Here is a 15,515-nt window from a genome sequence, read left to right on the forward strand (position 1 = left end):
GCACCCACGCATGCACACACACACACACACACACATATACAGGTGACCAGGTGAGTACACATACACACTGTGCAGCCCCAGCGTGTGTGTGTGGGGGAGCCGATGGCTGAGTGGACAGCATGCTGGGCACGTAATCCTGCGGTCCGGGTTCGATTCCCGGCGCCGGCGAGAAACAACGGGCAGAGTTTCTTTCACCCTGATGCTCCTGTTACCTAGCAGTAAATATGTACCTTGGAGTTAGACAGCTGCTACGGGCTGCTTCCTGCGAATGTGTACTCACCTATTTGAGTGAGTGCTAAGGAAATATATGCAGTAGATATAATAGAAAAAAATAGATTGGTTAGAAAGGCGGGGTCCAAGAGCTAATGGCTCGATTCTGCAGACACAAATAGTAAATACAAATAGTAAGTATACACACAAAAAACTAGTAGTAACAGTTGATTGATTGACAGTTGAGAGGCGGGCCGAAAGAGCAGAGCTCAACCCCCGCAAGCACAACTAAGTGAATATAACTAGGTGAATACATACACACACTTTCTCTCTCTCTCTCTCTCTCTCGACCCCTCGACCCCTCGGCTACGCTGTATCCATCGTATAAAATATTTTGAGGTCAATGTATTTACGTCAGAAATAACAGGGTCATCACCCTGTGGTGTTGAGAGGCGCGCCCTCACCCGCTCGCATTGCAATGGAAACTCTGGTTCAAACCCTGGGGACCATTTCATCACTATTTATCCCTTGTGTAAACATTAACAACAGGGTGATATGGATGTAAATCAATTATCAAATCGTGTTCTGGAAAAACATAAGTAACCAAACCGGTTCCAGTACCTAACCGAAGGTTAAATTCCATAATAAACAAAAAAATGCTAAATTTGCCCTCTACTACAGTTAATTTAATTAACCCACAAGTTCTTCTGCAGCCTGAATTAACTGATCACTCGTACGTGTTCCCAAATTAAAATGCTTGTACACGAACTTGAAGTGGAACTTGCTGGGTGACGCAGGGGCTCCCGAGAGCCTCATGCATACTCACCACACACAAGGATACACTTGATAATATAATGATATTTACAATTGCTCAACCGTTCGTTGACTTCACAGACATATTTATCAGTTACACAAACAAATACGGTCCACATACATAAACAAATAATTGCATTAATTTTGATATGATGCAAATTTCCTAAGGGACATTTACTTTGCATAATTAAATTGATCTCCCGCTATGAGCGAGGTGATTGGCGCCGTAAAATATAATGATGGTCTTCTAGCCACTGTGTTGCGTCAGTGGTTCCTAACCTCTTCTAGGCCCGCTCCCCTACAGTGTTTGATGGATGTTCAAGTTCAAGTTCAAGTATGTTTATTGAGACAAGAAAATACATCTCAAAGGGATAGAGTAGCTTAGGCTATATCCCCCCCCCCCCTCAAGATGGATGCTCACACCTTACAAAAGTTAAATCACATTTGAAGATGAAGAAGTCAAATTTCTAATTTTTGAACCACCAATTTAACCACACACAGTACTGTGGGTACTGTATGTGGAACAAATTTAGCAATTAGAAAAAATGTAAACAGTAAAATCAATACCAATTGCGAACATACAAATTCAATGGTTTCTTTGTTCCAGTTTCTCATCAACAAATTTTGTAAAAAACAGAACTTTCTTGTTGAGGTCTGTGGATTCAGGCGATCCCTAGATTTTGTCTTGATTGGCAGAAGAGAACGTAATCCAGAATTATGTCGTAGCTCAGCTGATTAAGGCAGTGTCTGGGATGCTCCCGGACGCAGGTTCGAATCCTCGTCACGGCCCTTGTGAATTTGTTCATAATCCAGAATCACACAAGTGTGCCGTTGCAAATGGAATGGAGACACGGAGTGCCTTTGTATGTCATATAACCTGTGATATATGACACATATATCCTGTGATATATGATATATTCCTCTAGAAACTTATCCTCTGTCGAACACCAAAACTCATTCTTAGTCTTCCTTCCAGATTGCATTTCAAGAGCTCGGTATGTTTGCAAATCATTAATTTTATATTAGAATGTAAGTAACTGGCTCTCACTGATGAAGGCAATAACCATGAGAATGGTTCTTACATTACAAGACTGAAAGAACTCTTGTATATATATAAATAAATAAATAATAAATAAATAAATAAATAAATAAATGAGCTCACAGCACCAGCCAGTTACAGGGCAAGACTGAACAAGATGGAAACATCAAGATAGCTAATATTATTACACAAGTGAGAGGGCCATCAATTAATGCTTATCAAGTCAGCCTTAAAAACAGAAGAATAGTTTATCACTTATTGATAATAATTCAATTGTAGAACACATAACTCGCTTAATTTATTTTAGATCCATGAAGCGTTCTTCAAGGACCAACTCGTCCGTCTACGAGTTACACGAACGATGGCAGTGGAGACGGGAAGTAAACACATATTTGTTTATATGACACAGTTTGGTCACTTTCAGTTTTCGTTATATGAAATAAAGTGTGTAAATTGGTGTACAAAGACAATCATAGTAAAGTTGAATATTATTTTAAAAATTTGTCAAATTGGCAGCATTCGCTAATACAACCAATTTGATTTCATACGACTATTCGGTTGTTTCAAATAATTCCTGTATTATGTCAGTTTTCCTCTATATTAGCAGCTAAGATTTACAAATACCATTAATTGTGTTGTGAAATATATTTCATTTGTCCATAATATTAATCATGGGGAATGATAACAATTATAAAGCCGTTGTAATTCTGCACTAAAAGGAACACACAAGTCAGTAATATGTGGCGGATGGGAGGCGGCAGCACGAGTTCGCAGCGGTTCAGTCTTTGACGTAAAGTGAGTATTTTCAGCAGCAAGTAACAACTCTATTCTTATCTCATAATGTAACCGAACCCAAAAGCTCCTGAAGCATTTTGAAATATTTCACTAATGTCAAACGCCAGCATGAAAGCTTTTCAAGTGCATTAACATAGCTTGGAGTGTGCAGGTCATTCCACAGAGGCTTGGAGGTACCCCAGGCTTGTATTAGTGTGACGACTCGGCAGACAACTGACAGCCCCTGTTTGGAGCTCAGATAGTTGAAACACACCAAATAAATTTGCTTGAGTCCTCTTTAGTGGTATATGCTTTTATATTTAGATATATTGTCCGTATTGTATCAATGATGCCCAATAAATGTACCCTCCAGGGCAAAATTGTAAACAATTTATGTTTGCCTCAGGTGTATTTCTTGGATGAAGATATTACATAGGAGCTATGATAAGGGTCATGCTATTTTAAAATTATGAATATATGTATGGCAAGCTATACAGTATAACCATCAGCAATAGCCTATAGTCTAATGAAAAATTTGTGTAGCTATGTTAACAGAATGCTTTTTTTTATTTTGTATGATAACATGGCTATAAGTAGAAAAGCCCTTTTTTGTAGCTTCTTTTGAATGCTCCTTAATATAAGGTAATGCAGTGTCATGTGGGAAGAAAGAGGAGAAGAAAGATAAGAAAGAGAGGGAAAGGAGAGTGAGAGGGTTGGTGGTAGAGGGGAAGGTGGAACCAGGAGAAAGGGAAAGAGAGAGAAGAATGGGTGAGGTGGATTGGAGAAACTTGGGCACTGCCGGATACCCTATCTAGTATGTATCTTTAAAAATAAAAAGTATGTTTGTCTGTCCGAGGATGGAGGCCAGATGACTTTGGGACTAGCCTCACCCAACTTTCACACATGAAGAATGTGGAGTATGGGAGTTTCATAGGCAAATTGGGGTTGGCTCTCATGGGAAGTGAGGGGCAAAGAAGGAAGAAAGACCTGGGGTGAGGTCAGGTATCCTCTCAAGTACAGTATATCTATACAATGTGTCTGTCTGTCTGATGTTGTAGGCCAGATGCTTGAGGCTTTCATTGTTCAGCTTTCTAACATGGAAAAACGGGGGTATGTGTCACTGGTCAGTCAGGGTCAGCTACAATGCTCACCTTTAAGAAAGGATCAGGTCCTACACATTCCAAATCCCAGAGACTGCAACAAAATTTGAAATTGGGATTTTGTTTTCCATAGAGAGTTTCCACTCACAAGCAAGTGAGTGAAACATTTTGGATTGTTCATTCATGGTATGTTACAGAGTAAACATAAATGCAAAATCACTTCAAATTTTGTGATTCCAAATGCTAACTAAACCAAAAAAATCTTAATTATACATTTTCTTTGTTGGCTTGTATGTTTGTCATATAGATATGTCATACATATGTCAACTAGGCTACACATTTTTTATACAGATTTATGTGTTAGTTTATTACAGAAACTACAAGATGCCGAAGAAAAAGACAGGCCAAAGAAAGAAGGCTGAAAAGCAAAAGGCCCGACAGAAAGAGTTGAGAAAGGGTCGCGCCAATCGTTCTCTGGCTGATCTTCCTTGTAACTCAATGATGGTAAATCATAAAATAATTGTTTGTATTTTTATTTATTGCAATATCTTCTCATTGTTTTGGAACTAGATAAAAAATCCATAAAATAATTGATTTTTTTTATCAGGTTCTGATGACTCAAACCCAATTTAAAGAGTGTATACTGTATTACAATTTTGAGTACTGTATATTAAATGGAGTATAGGCAGATCAATTTAATAGCTTGAACAGTCATTTTAAAATATATTAATCTACACTAAGAGATAATGTTTGTCTTTCTGTGCCCAAAGTTGGAGGCCATATGGGGCTAGCCTCATCCAACTCTGCAGAGGATGTGGTCATAGGTTGGGTGGTGTCGGCATAACACATACATACATACATACTGTACATACATACATACATACATACATACATATATATACATATACTGTACATATGTATATTGATATTGTGTGTTTAGTTACTGGATGAGAGCTACACTGCTTGTGTTGTCTCATCTTCCCAATACTCATTGTCATACAACGCTTTAAAATTACTGACAGTTTTGGCTTCACAATTTTCTCATTTGTTCCAACCGTCTACCACTCTGATTGTAAAAGAAAACTTTTGAATATTTTTGTTGGCACCTTTGTTTCCTTTAGCTTGAATCTGTGCCCACTTGTTCTTGAAGTTGCTGGTTTCAGGAATTCCTCCGTGTCAGTTTGGTCAATTCCCATTATTATTTTGTAAGTGGTGATCCTATTACCTCTTTTTATACTATTTTCTAGCTTTGGCATATATAAGGCCTCTAGCCTCTCTTCATAACTTGTTTTTCACTTTTGGAAGCCACTTTTTAGCATGCTTTTGCACCTTTTCCAGTTTATTGATGTGCTTCTTGAAATATGGGCACCATACAACTGCTGCATGTTCCAATTTTGGTCTCACAGATGTCATGAACAGTTTCTTTAGTATTTCACCATCCATGTAATTAAAAGGGGTTCTGAAGTTGGCAAGTGAAGCATATGCTCCTCATACAGTGTTCATTATGTGTTCCTCTGGCAACATTCTAATATCCAGAACCACCCTTGGGTGTCTCTTTGTTGGAGTTCTTTAATTCCTTTCCCCATAATTTGTTGGTTGTGTGTTCTGTTTTCTCCTATTCCACATTCCTTAAAATGGCATTTACATTGAATTCCATTTATCACATGGTGCTCCAAACACTTATTTTATCTAGGTCAATTTGAAGAGCATAACAATCATCTATGTTTCTATCTTCCCTAGTAGTTTAACATCATCAACAGACATGTTCATATAATTCTGTATTCCTTCTAATATTCATCATTTATGTAGATGATGAACATTACTGGTGCAAAAACTGAACCCTGTGGTATTCCGCTAGTAACACTCCTCCAGTCAGATACATTGCCTCTGATTACTGCCCTCATTTGTCTGTCAGAAAATTTTTCATCCATGTCAGCAGTCTCCCTGTCACTTCTCCAGCATGTTCCACTTTGCAAAAACAACCTCTTGTGTGGGACTCTGTCAAAAGCCTTTTTAGGTCTATATATACACACAGTCAAGCCAACCATCTCTTTCCTGTAGAATCTCTGTGGCTCTGTCATAAAAACTAAGTAATTTGTTACACAGGATCTTCTTGTTCGAAAACCTTTCTGTCTGTCCATTATTATGTCATTACTCTCCAGGTGTTCTACTCTTTGTTTTAACTACTTTTTCTAGAGTTTTGACTACAGTACCACGCTTGTTAATTAATGATACAGGTATATAATTTAGAGGGTCTTCTCAGCTACGATTTTTGCAACAGCTTTAGGTGTTCCAAGGCGGCCCTCCTTGCACATGTCGTGTGGTTCCAGAGCCAGGCATCTCGGGTCCGGTGTACCTATCCAAGTACAATACTAACCAAACCTAATGTTACTTAACTTTGCTGATCGAACAAGAAGTGGTGTTCCCTACATCATATGGCCATCGGCTCAACATGAGTGTGTGTGTAATTAATTTTGTAGAGGAGCTTTGTATAGATAAAAAAACAAATCTGGAGTACACTTTGCTTAAGAGTTCTTTCAGTCCTATTTATATTTTTAATTTTTAATGCAGTATTCAGTATGACAATAGAAAACCACTAAGAACACACATTGGAATATGCTTTAGCACTTTTGCATATGTGTAGTGTAGAGTACAGTACAGTACTCTATTCTATAACATCCTTGGAAGTTAGCTCATTTTTTATTGTGTAAATTTTACATGCTTTATACATAAATATTCAGTATATGTACTTTATCTGCCTTTTCAGGAATGTGATAGATGTGAAAGGCGTCAAAAGAACCGCGCATTTTGCTACTTTTGTCAGTCTGTCCAGCGCTTACCACAATGTGCACATTGTGGTAAAGTGAAGTGCATGCTCAAAACAGGAGACTGTGTAGTGAAACACCCTGGTACATACACCACAGGCCTTGGAATGGTGGTAAGTAAATGTATATATTTAACACTTTGACACCGTGATGACGTTAATCACAGTCATCTAAACAATATACGCAATTTAGGGCATAATGTCAACGCCATCATCCATTAATTTTTGCTTATTCTTATTAATACTGTACGTATAAACATTGCGAGTGAAAGAGTGTAACATTGGGTTGTGTGCTCACCGGCAATGCCCGGCCTATCTTGCGGTGCGATGCGGGGGGCCCGCCAGGCCAGGGAAAGTGTATTTAAAGTATTTATTTACTATATACAGCCAAGTTAACTTCCTTAGTCTCAATAGTGTTCCTAGCTATGTCAAAGAAGAGAAGAATGCTTTTTCCTTAGAACTTGTTTAAGTTATGTGGTTCTTTGAGGGCAGAGGTGAGTAAGCATTAAGAAGAAGTTACTGTATGTATACAGTATACGACTATGTGTACAGCAGAGGGAGGATTTGTAAATGTTCAAGATTATAACTTGGTGGTGAGACACAAGGAAACGAGACTATATTGCTAGAAGGTGATACATTGAAGAGGGACAAAGCACATGGTGAAGACAGCAACCGAAGCTATAGTTAAAACATTAAGCTCTTTTTGCTGTGCTTTCAGATAAGTGCAGGGAGGAGGTAGCATGGAACAACAAAGGTTGGACATTGAAGAGACTCAATACATCTGCATTGATGGAGACTCCCAAGTTAGGGAGATGGATAGGACGTTCTGTGTAAAGGAAAGGAAGAGGGGGATGTTGATGTGCTTTCCAGGAGTAGGTATTGAGGATATTGTTACTGTAGTAATACTGTATGGATAACACAATGGCTGGAAATGGGAATCAATCCAAAATTTTTATCAGAGCAACTGAAAATGATGTAGGGAAATGTAGAATAAGATATTGCTATCCAGATACAGTATATGATAACACTTGAGATAAAGGCAGTTATGGGATAGATCTTGGTTATACTGTACATATATAGTTGACATTTACCTAGAATAGGAGTGAACAGTTGGAAAAATGGAAAATTCTAAAGAACAAAAGGAGGGGGGCAGGTTCTGGCTCTGGTTCTCGGTAGGCATAACAAAACTCCTGCAACTGATAAGATCACCTTTTGGTCAAGCAAACTGGTGAGGTAACTGCAGAAAACTACCAGGGCTCTACAAGAAAGAGGCTTTTCGTTATACTGTATTTAATACTCACTCTTGGCCTTGTATCTTAATTTCTTTTGTTTTTGTCATAGTTGTTCTTTCCCACTTCCAGTCATGCGCCTACTTGTAGGATGTCCCAATTTTGGGGATGACTGTAATATGTACCTTTCTTTCCTATTGTCCATAAGACTCATTTGTCCTTTGTTAGAAACTTTTGTAAGTCCGTAACTTTTGTTAATGCTTGCCTAGTGTCCTTATGTTCTCGTTTTGACATCTTGAGTGATATTTAGCACCTTTTGCATATCCAGTGATGTAGACAATGCTACATAGTCTTCCCAGCATGGCATCTTTTGATAATTACTGTACTGACTTGAGATTACTAAGAATTCTCAAGATGATGATTACAGCAAAGAGGGATGTAAGCATAAACATAACAGTGCCTTAAAGGTTTATACACAAATAGCTAGAAACAAAAATAAAATTGTTACCGCACTTGTGTGCACAAAAATATTAGGTGTTACTGCAATCACATGAAGATGAGCGAATGTTGAAACCAGAACAATGTTAGTGAAATACTAAGCTTAGGTATATACAGTACGTAGTTTATTTCAATACAGTAGTTAGTTTGACAAGGAGGGGAAGTAGCAGTGTTTGCCAGAGAGCATTTTAAAATTTTATTCAAACATTCAGAATAATCTGGTTAGAACTGAATGAAGCTGATGATAACCTAATAGAAGAAGTTGTGTATACTGGCCCACCATACTTGAATAGAATGAATTGGAGTCATATACGTATAGAGTATCGTAGTGCATCTGTGTATAATAAAATCTGCATTGTAAGTGTCTTTAATATCAGTAATATAAATTGGGCAAACAGAATGGGAAGTACTGTGGCTGAAGAGATTTTGGAAGTAGTACAGTAGTTTAAAACTGCTGTCTTCAACAGTAATCCTTCAGTACTTGTGTACAGTAAACCAAGAAAAATTGACGTTGACTAGTAAACAGTAGGGCACTAACCCAATAACATAAAAGAATTTAGTGATTAAGTATCAGTAACCATAAAGAAATCAGATTTGAAAAATTGGTTACGAGAAAATTCTGTCGTTGTCCCATATCTTCGTAAAACTGATAGTGAGGATTAAAACAAGAACTAATGCATGTAGATTAGACGGTCTTGAACACACAGAGTGGGCAGTTCTTGGATGATGACACACCTGCAACAGCGAGTGACCTGACACTGGAGTACTTTGTAGATGACTATTACATATATTTAAAGATATCCTTAATGTTCAGAAATATAATATTCCATATAAATCTCTCAGATTAAACAGTAGTTACCCTAAGTGGATGAATATAAAATTAAATGTTATTTATTGAAAAAAAAACAAGATTGTGAATAATGGATGGCAAAGGTTAAACAACAGCTACTGTATATCACACTAGCAAAAATGGGTAAAAGTAAGTGTAACGCAAAATGGAATTATGAAAGGCAAATTCCTTGCAGTGTCGTATCCAAGAGTATCACTTTGGCTGGGTTCCCCACAGTCAATAGGAATTCTGTTGACCTCAGGATCCCAAGAGCTCTGCTCGAACATTGTTGTTGAGTGCTTCTACTGCTGATGTATCTGGCATTAAGTGCTTGGTTCCCAAATTTCTTCGGTTTGCTGCTAAATCTAAGTGAAACTGTTTCTTCCTCCTGCAAAACATTAGTGCAGTTAAAGGCTGTGATCTCTTTGCATTGTGTTGGGAAGAAGGGGTTTCTTGTGAGGACATGACTACCTCTCGGGGCTCCAGTTCTCCCTATCTTCATTTGAAGCTATAGGTTTTTTCTTCCTCAGTGGGAGTCTACTTCTCCTGTGGTGTACCCAGGCACTGACCAGAGAATGGATTCTGATTAGTAATTAGTGGTATTGCTTAATGACTGATGGAGGTTTTTGTGTCTGAGCCTTCATTATAGGCTTCAGTTTTTTTTGCTGGTCAACCTTTCATAGCTATTGATTTCAAGATTGGATAACATAGTTACAAGTTAGGGGCATTTTCTTTTATCCTGCTCAGTTTGAGTATGGTGCTTTCTTGTTGAACTACATGTATATTGTGCCTCTAAAAATTTTTTGCATTGTCACTAAAATTAATAAGCAGCACAGTAATGGTAGCGGTATTATTTTGTATCATTAATGTAACTTTTAGTGACATATTCCTACATTTCAGGGAGCTATCTGTGACTTCTGCGAGGCGTGGATATGTCATGGACGCAAGTGTCTCCAGACCCATCCCTGCACGTGTCCACTTGTCGATGCCACGTGTATAGAATGTGAACGAGATGTAAGTACCATACTGTAGTGTAACCTTTAAATTAATTTTCTCTATATCCATTTAGCAGTACAGTATACCAAATTAGAATTAGGTCCCATGCCAAAGTTTTTTATAAGGGAATATTTTTTCTGGTACTGTATTTACAGTTGTACGTCTTAAATACATATTTTGTGTTTGAGAGGAGCATCTTTTAAGCACATCATTCTGCTACTCTCAGAAGTTATTAAAAGTGGCCACCTGATTGATCAAGTCATAAACCAAAGTGAATTAAGTTATAATGTTATAATAATGATCTACTCCATAGGTTTGGAGTCATGGTGGCCGAATCTTCCGTTGTCATTACTGTCAGAATTTCTTGTGTGATGATGACCAGTTTGAGCACCAAGCTTCGTGCCAAGTATTAGAGCAAGAATCCTATAAATGTGAGTACAGTATATCTGTTTTTAATATTTGAACTTTATAACTGGTATCTATGTTCTGGTGTTCCCAAAGGTCACTGCCCTTATGACCCTTAATGGTTGACATTCTGATCATCCAGTTTGTTGATGATTCAGCCCATCCTCTCAAGCATTTCCAGCATCACTAAATCGAGATACTAGATTGCCCAAACCTAACCTAACCAAAGATCCACAAATAGAAAACAGGAATCACTTCAATTTTGCAACCCACTATGATTTATTTGAATGCAGCCTATAGGTGTATTCGTGTGGGAAGATTTTGATAATTTTGTACCAGAAATACCAACCTGTATTTTGTACCAGTTGGTAATTAACAACCTGTTGGACCAAGTTCTCACAAGTCGAGCCTGGCCCCAGGTCAGGCTGGGAAGTAGTAGAACTCAGAACCTCATCCAGGTGCAACAGTGCTGAACTGTTACAAGCAGCATTTGGTAAAATCTGGCAAGAAACCACTAGTCTATAATTTTAGTTTTGCTTTCTTTTTCACAATTACTTGTGAAGTTTAGCCAGAGAAGTAGTGTTGTGACAAAGGTTTATGCACTAGCAATGCCTCGCGCTGCTCCCAACAAACTGACTTGCAAAGACGCCCTCACACTACACAAGATTGGTCACATACCAAATACAGGAAGTCTTGCAAAAGGTGTACGTGAGTGTGTTGTTTGCAAGCACACAGAACAGAGAGATGAGGATGGAAAAATCTCTGTGTACCTGGTGTGTTGAATGTAAAGCTGCCTTGTGCTATATGGACTGCTATTCCTTATTGTCTCAAATAATATTGTGACAACATTTTTATGGACACATAAACATCACAGTTTCTTGGAACATTATGAATGTTCTACTCTGTAAATAATGTCAATTACATAGATGTGCATAAGATAAGCAAAACAAACAATAAGATAGCAATAAAAATGCATTGAAAAAAGGACATGAATATATTCGTGGCAAGTTAAGTGTGTTGAATCCCCCGCTTGACCAGCTCCAGGAATCTCCGGCATTGGTGAACATCAGGCCGTGATGTTATAGCTCATCTTCTCCACTTCATTGCAGCCAAAGTAAGTTCTTGTTTTTAATTATTTCCTACATTTCTGTGCTCAGGAAAGAGATTTTAACAGAGATGAGAGAGGTGGAAGTGGGAAAGGAGTGGAGAGAGCCCCCAGGTGCAACCAGATACCCTCCTAGTATCTAGATACTGTATATATATATATGTGTCACCATAGGAGACTATGGATACCCTTTTTGATTATCCTTGTGTAATCAAACTATCTTATTTTGAATGGTTTCCATTGCAAGTGACTTGCCCAAAGACAATATATTTTATTTTATTTTTTCCTTCAGGCTTGTCTTGCAATCGTCATGGACAGTACTCGTGTCTTCGGTGCAAGACTTGTTATTGTGAAGAACATGTGCGGAGGAAAGGCTTCAAGTATGATAACAAGCAGAAGATTCCCTGTCCCAAATGTGGTTATGATACTGAGGAAACTAAGGAACTCAGCATGTCAAGTACGTAATAATTTTTATACAGATTGTTTGCAAGGATGTTTGCTATTACAGGAATTAAACAAAAATTGAAACTTTTCTTCATTTTATTTAGCTAAATGAACAGGTAAGACACCTAAGGTACTTGATACAAAAAAGATTATCAGAAATTAATCTGATAAATACTGATCAGCATGAATGATTTGTGATTAATATGCCTGATTAATGCTGAATACAACTTGTGCTCACCTGTAATGTACTGCAGTTTTAATACCATAAACCACAACTTCAAAATTCCAGTACTTTAGGAAAATTAAAAGCAGCTCAATATTGACACTGATTCACATTAATGAGCATCAGCCTTGATAGATTTGGTGGGCTGCCAAGGTGTGTACGCTTCTGGTTAGACAAAACAACTTCACATTTGATGCTGGTAAAATATTGAAACCTGGCAACAAAAACATGTCATGGTTTATCAATTTATTGATTTTGGCTTTCCTGCATGGCACTTTCTTCTGCCGTCTATAGCTAAAGTCTCCGTGCTTGAATACAAGTCAGAAGGCAAGCAAGGGAATTTGTTGAGCCAGATGATAACTTTTTTGTTCTTATACTTAGGAATCATTAAATGCATTTTTACCATTTGGATGGCTAAGAATTCTACATGAAGTTTCCTTGAGAATAAGGCATCAAAGATATAGAAAGATACGGTCCTCGCCACGGCCCTTGTGGATTTGTTCATTTGATGCATCACGCTATTGTGATTTCTCTGTAATTTAGTTCAGTATTGCAATAAGAAATCATTTCTGATGTTTTTAAATGGTGTTTGAGGAAGCAGGGAGTGAGTGTGAACAATACACCGAATGTGATAAGGGACTAGGCTGGGTGGCAGTGGTTTGTAATAACAAGAGTGAATGTACAGTACTGTACACTGAGGTTCAGAAAGAAGCACTGTACACCTGGGCTTAGGAAGCAGTTGGATGCTACTGTGAATGACTGCTTGTGTGTGGTCTCGCTTGCCTATCTGTGATGTTATAAAGTGGGAATGGTGTAATGAATGGCACACTCTACAGTATATGTTTGTTACACGACTCACCAAATTTCTCCCTTTTTCTCTCTGGACTGATGTCTCCCCACCCTCACAACAGTGGGGAAACATAGTAATGGAAATGAATGAATGAAGAATTTAAGTATATAGTATATATTGTTATCATCATTTAATAATATAGTTTATGTATTGGTATATTTTGTTACTACAGTAATATATTTATCAGTACAGGTATTTCAGATTACAGAAATTGGAAAGCAAATATAGTTTATTCGCTATATTTTGGGTCTTTTGTTACATTCCCTTTATATATTTTTAGGCACATTAATGATGTTTGTCTCCTCATAGCTCGCACCCACAAGTTTGGGCGGCAACAACTGGGAGACGGTCCTGATGATGACTATGAAGAAGGTGCAGTAGGATACGGCAATAGCTATGATGACTATGATGATGACTATGATGATGATGATGATGATGACGATGAAGAAGGTGATGAGGATGACTCTGAGGAGGAGGAGGAAGAAGTTGAAGAGGAGAAAAGCAAATGAAGGGAAAAAGTTGCTTGCTGAAGAGAAGTGCAGTAGACTCGGCCGAAGAATTCATTAGGTAACGTTTAACTTTCAGACAAGAAATATGGTGTATGGAAGCGGTAGCCTTGGAGATATTATATGTATTTAATTAGTTTTCCTTAGAATATTAATTCTAACTTTGTTTACATATGAAAAGTTAAATGTAATGCTGTTTGATCCTATAGATTTTTACGACAACATTTTGCAATAAATAATGGGTAAAATATACAGATATGTATACAGTACTGTAATTATAAATCTGTCAATTATTTAAAATTTGATTGATATCATTGTACTGTATTTATAGAATTTAAGTGATGTAATGAAAGATGACATTATTATTAATACGGAAAATATTTATTAATACATGTAAAAATCTATTTTTCTATGAATGGAACTAAGAAACTATAATATCCAGATTTTCTGTATGTATGATACTGTACCGTAATTAGTTGTAATACATAGAAGTTGCATTTTCTTTGGGTTTTGTATATAGAATTGCTATTATTTATAAAATTCACATATAAATTTAAAATAAATTAATAAGCAGGACTTTTGTGAACTCTTATAAATGTTAACAGACAACGTAGAGATACAGTACATACTGTATACTAATAAGCTTATATAACTGATAAAGGGTTATTTCTATTTTACAACTTCATTATTTTTATTGTTTTGACATATTGTATTTAATCAAAAGAAACCAAATGGGCTGAAGACCATAAAGAATACAGCCATGGCTTATTGTGCATAGGTTTTCTGTCCTGTACTTTAAGTGCAAATGATGGCACATGATTAGTGTATAGACCAATTTATGAGAGTAGCATTCAACTCTTATTTATTTAATATGATGGCCAGAGTTCTGTTGATGCTTGAGCAGATGCCGTGTGTTTCTTGATGCATGCCTTAACTAGCATTGTAATTCATTAGACGATTGTGTTTGTTTATAAATAAATGGTTCAAAGATTGATTGAAATTAATTATTAAGTATCCCACTAGAGGAGATACTTTTTGGGTTTGTCTCATTTTATCAAATGTTTCTGTTAGGGCTCCCATCAGTGGTTACCTGAGGCAGTCGCTTGATAAGTTCCAAGTCTACCATACCCCACCAGGCCATTGCAGAATCTAGTCCACTCGTTAGATGCAAAGAGAGTTTAATCAACTAATCTAGATCAACCCAACCCAAGAGGAAATGACCATTATAAAAGTAAGACTACCGTAAAAGTAGTAACTGTTGGGAGAAACATTGGCAACTGTGCACATGCTAATTAGCTAGTTACAATTGCTAGTTACACTCTGCCACCATCATATTGCAACCCAGGACTCCGGCCAGCTGATCATCACACTTTTCTGCCACAAAGAGACGATTCCCAAAACACCAGAAGAAAGGGTAGGAACAGGAAGCCACTGAGGGGACTCGCCAGGAAGAAAGGCTTATAAAAGGCTTTAAGGCTGCCTTAAGTAATTAGTGCAGTGGCTATGTCTGTTATAACCAATTAATCTTATAATAATGTTGGAGATGGTTAAAGAGATCAAAAAAGCACTGACAATGCTGGTTGTCAGTACCTTAAGTAAGGCAACTACATGCTTTGGATTGCATCTTGCTAGGTGAAGGTCAGTTGTTGACCTAGTCTTATGGCAGAAAT

General features: G+C 37.4%; 1 protein-coding gene across 3 annotated transcripts; it reads left to right on the top strand.

Moving 5' to 3' along the window:
• The first annotated feature begins 2,725 nt into the window (after positions 1–2,725).
• Positions 2,726–14,839, top strand: Noa36 (zinc finger protein 330 homolog Noa36). Of its 3 annotated transcripts, none has more exons than XM_045738115.2 (7): positions 2,726–2,857; positions 4,301–4,440; positions 6,704–6,874; positions 10,217–10,330; positions 10,626–10,743; positions 12,115–12,279; positions 13,649–14,839. In XM_045738115.2, the coding sequence occupies exons 2-7, from the start codon at positions 4,321–4,323 to the stop codon at positions 13,846–13,848; spliced, it is 888 nt and encodes a 295-aa protein (XP_045594071.1). In that variant the 5' UTR covers positions 2,726–2,857; positions 4,301–4,320; the 3' UTR covers positions 13,849–14,839. The 3 variants fall into 3 exon arrangements, with proteins under 3 accessions (XP_045594071.1, XP_045594072.1, XP_069183846.1); XM_045738116.2 differs by having other exon boundaries at positions 2,769–2,857; positions 4,311–4,440; XM_069327745.1 differs by lacking the exons at positions 2,726–2,857; positions 4,301–4,440; positions 6,704–6,874 and adding an exon at positions 7,486–7,632.
• Positions 14,840–15,515: the final 676 nt, after the last annotated feature.

This window comes from Procambarus clarkii, chromosome 20, assembly GCF_040958095.1.
Source record: "Procambarus clarkii isolate CNS0578487 chromosome 20, FALCON_Pclarkii_2.0, whole genome shotgun sequence".
NCBI classification, from domain to species: domain Eukaryota; kingdom Metazoa; phylum Arthropoda; class Malacostraca; order Decapoda; family Cambaridae; genus Procambarus; species Procambarus clarkii.

Excerpts from the sequence above, each read along its gene's own strand:
- Noa36 (XM_045738115.2), top strand. The coding sequence starts at position 4,321 with ATGCCGAAGAAAAAGACAGGCCAAAGAAAGAAGGCTGAAAAGCAAAAG. Across the intron at positions 6,875-10,216 it reads CCACAGGCCTTGGAATGGTG|GGAGCTATCTGTGACTTCTG; the intron begins GTAAGTAAATGT and ends CCTACATTTCAG. Across the intron at positions 10,331-10,625 it reads GTATAGAATGTGAACGAGAT|GTTTGGAGTCATGGTGGCCG; the intron begins GTAAGTACCATA and ends TCTACTCCATAG.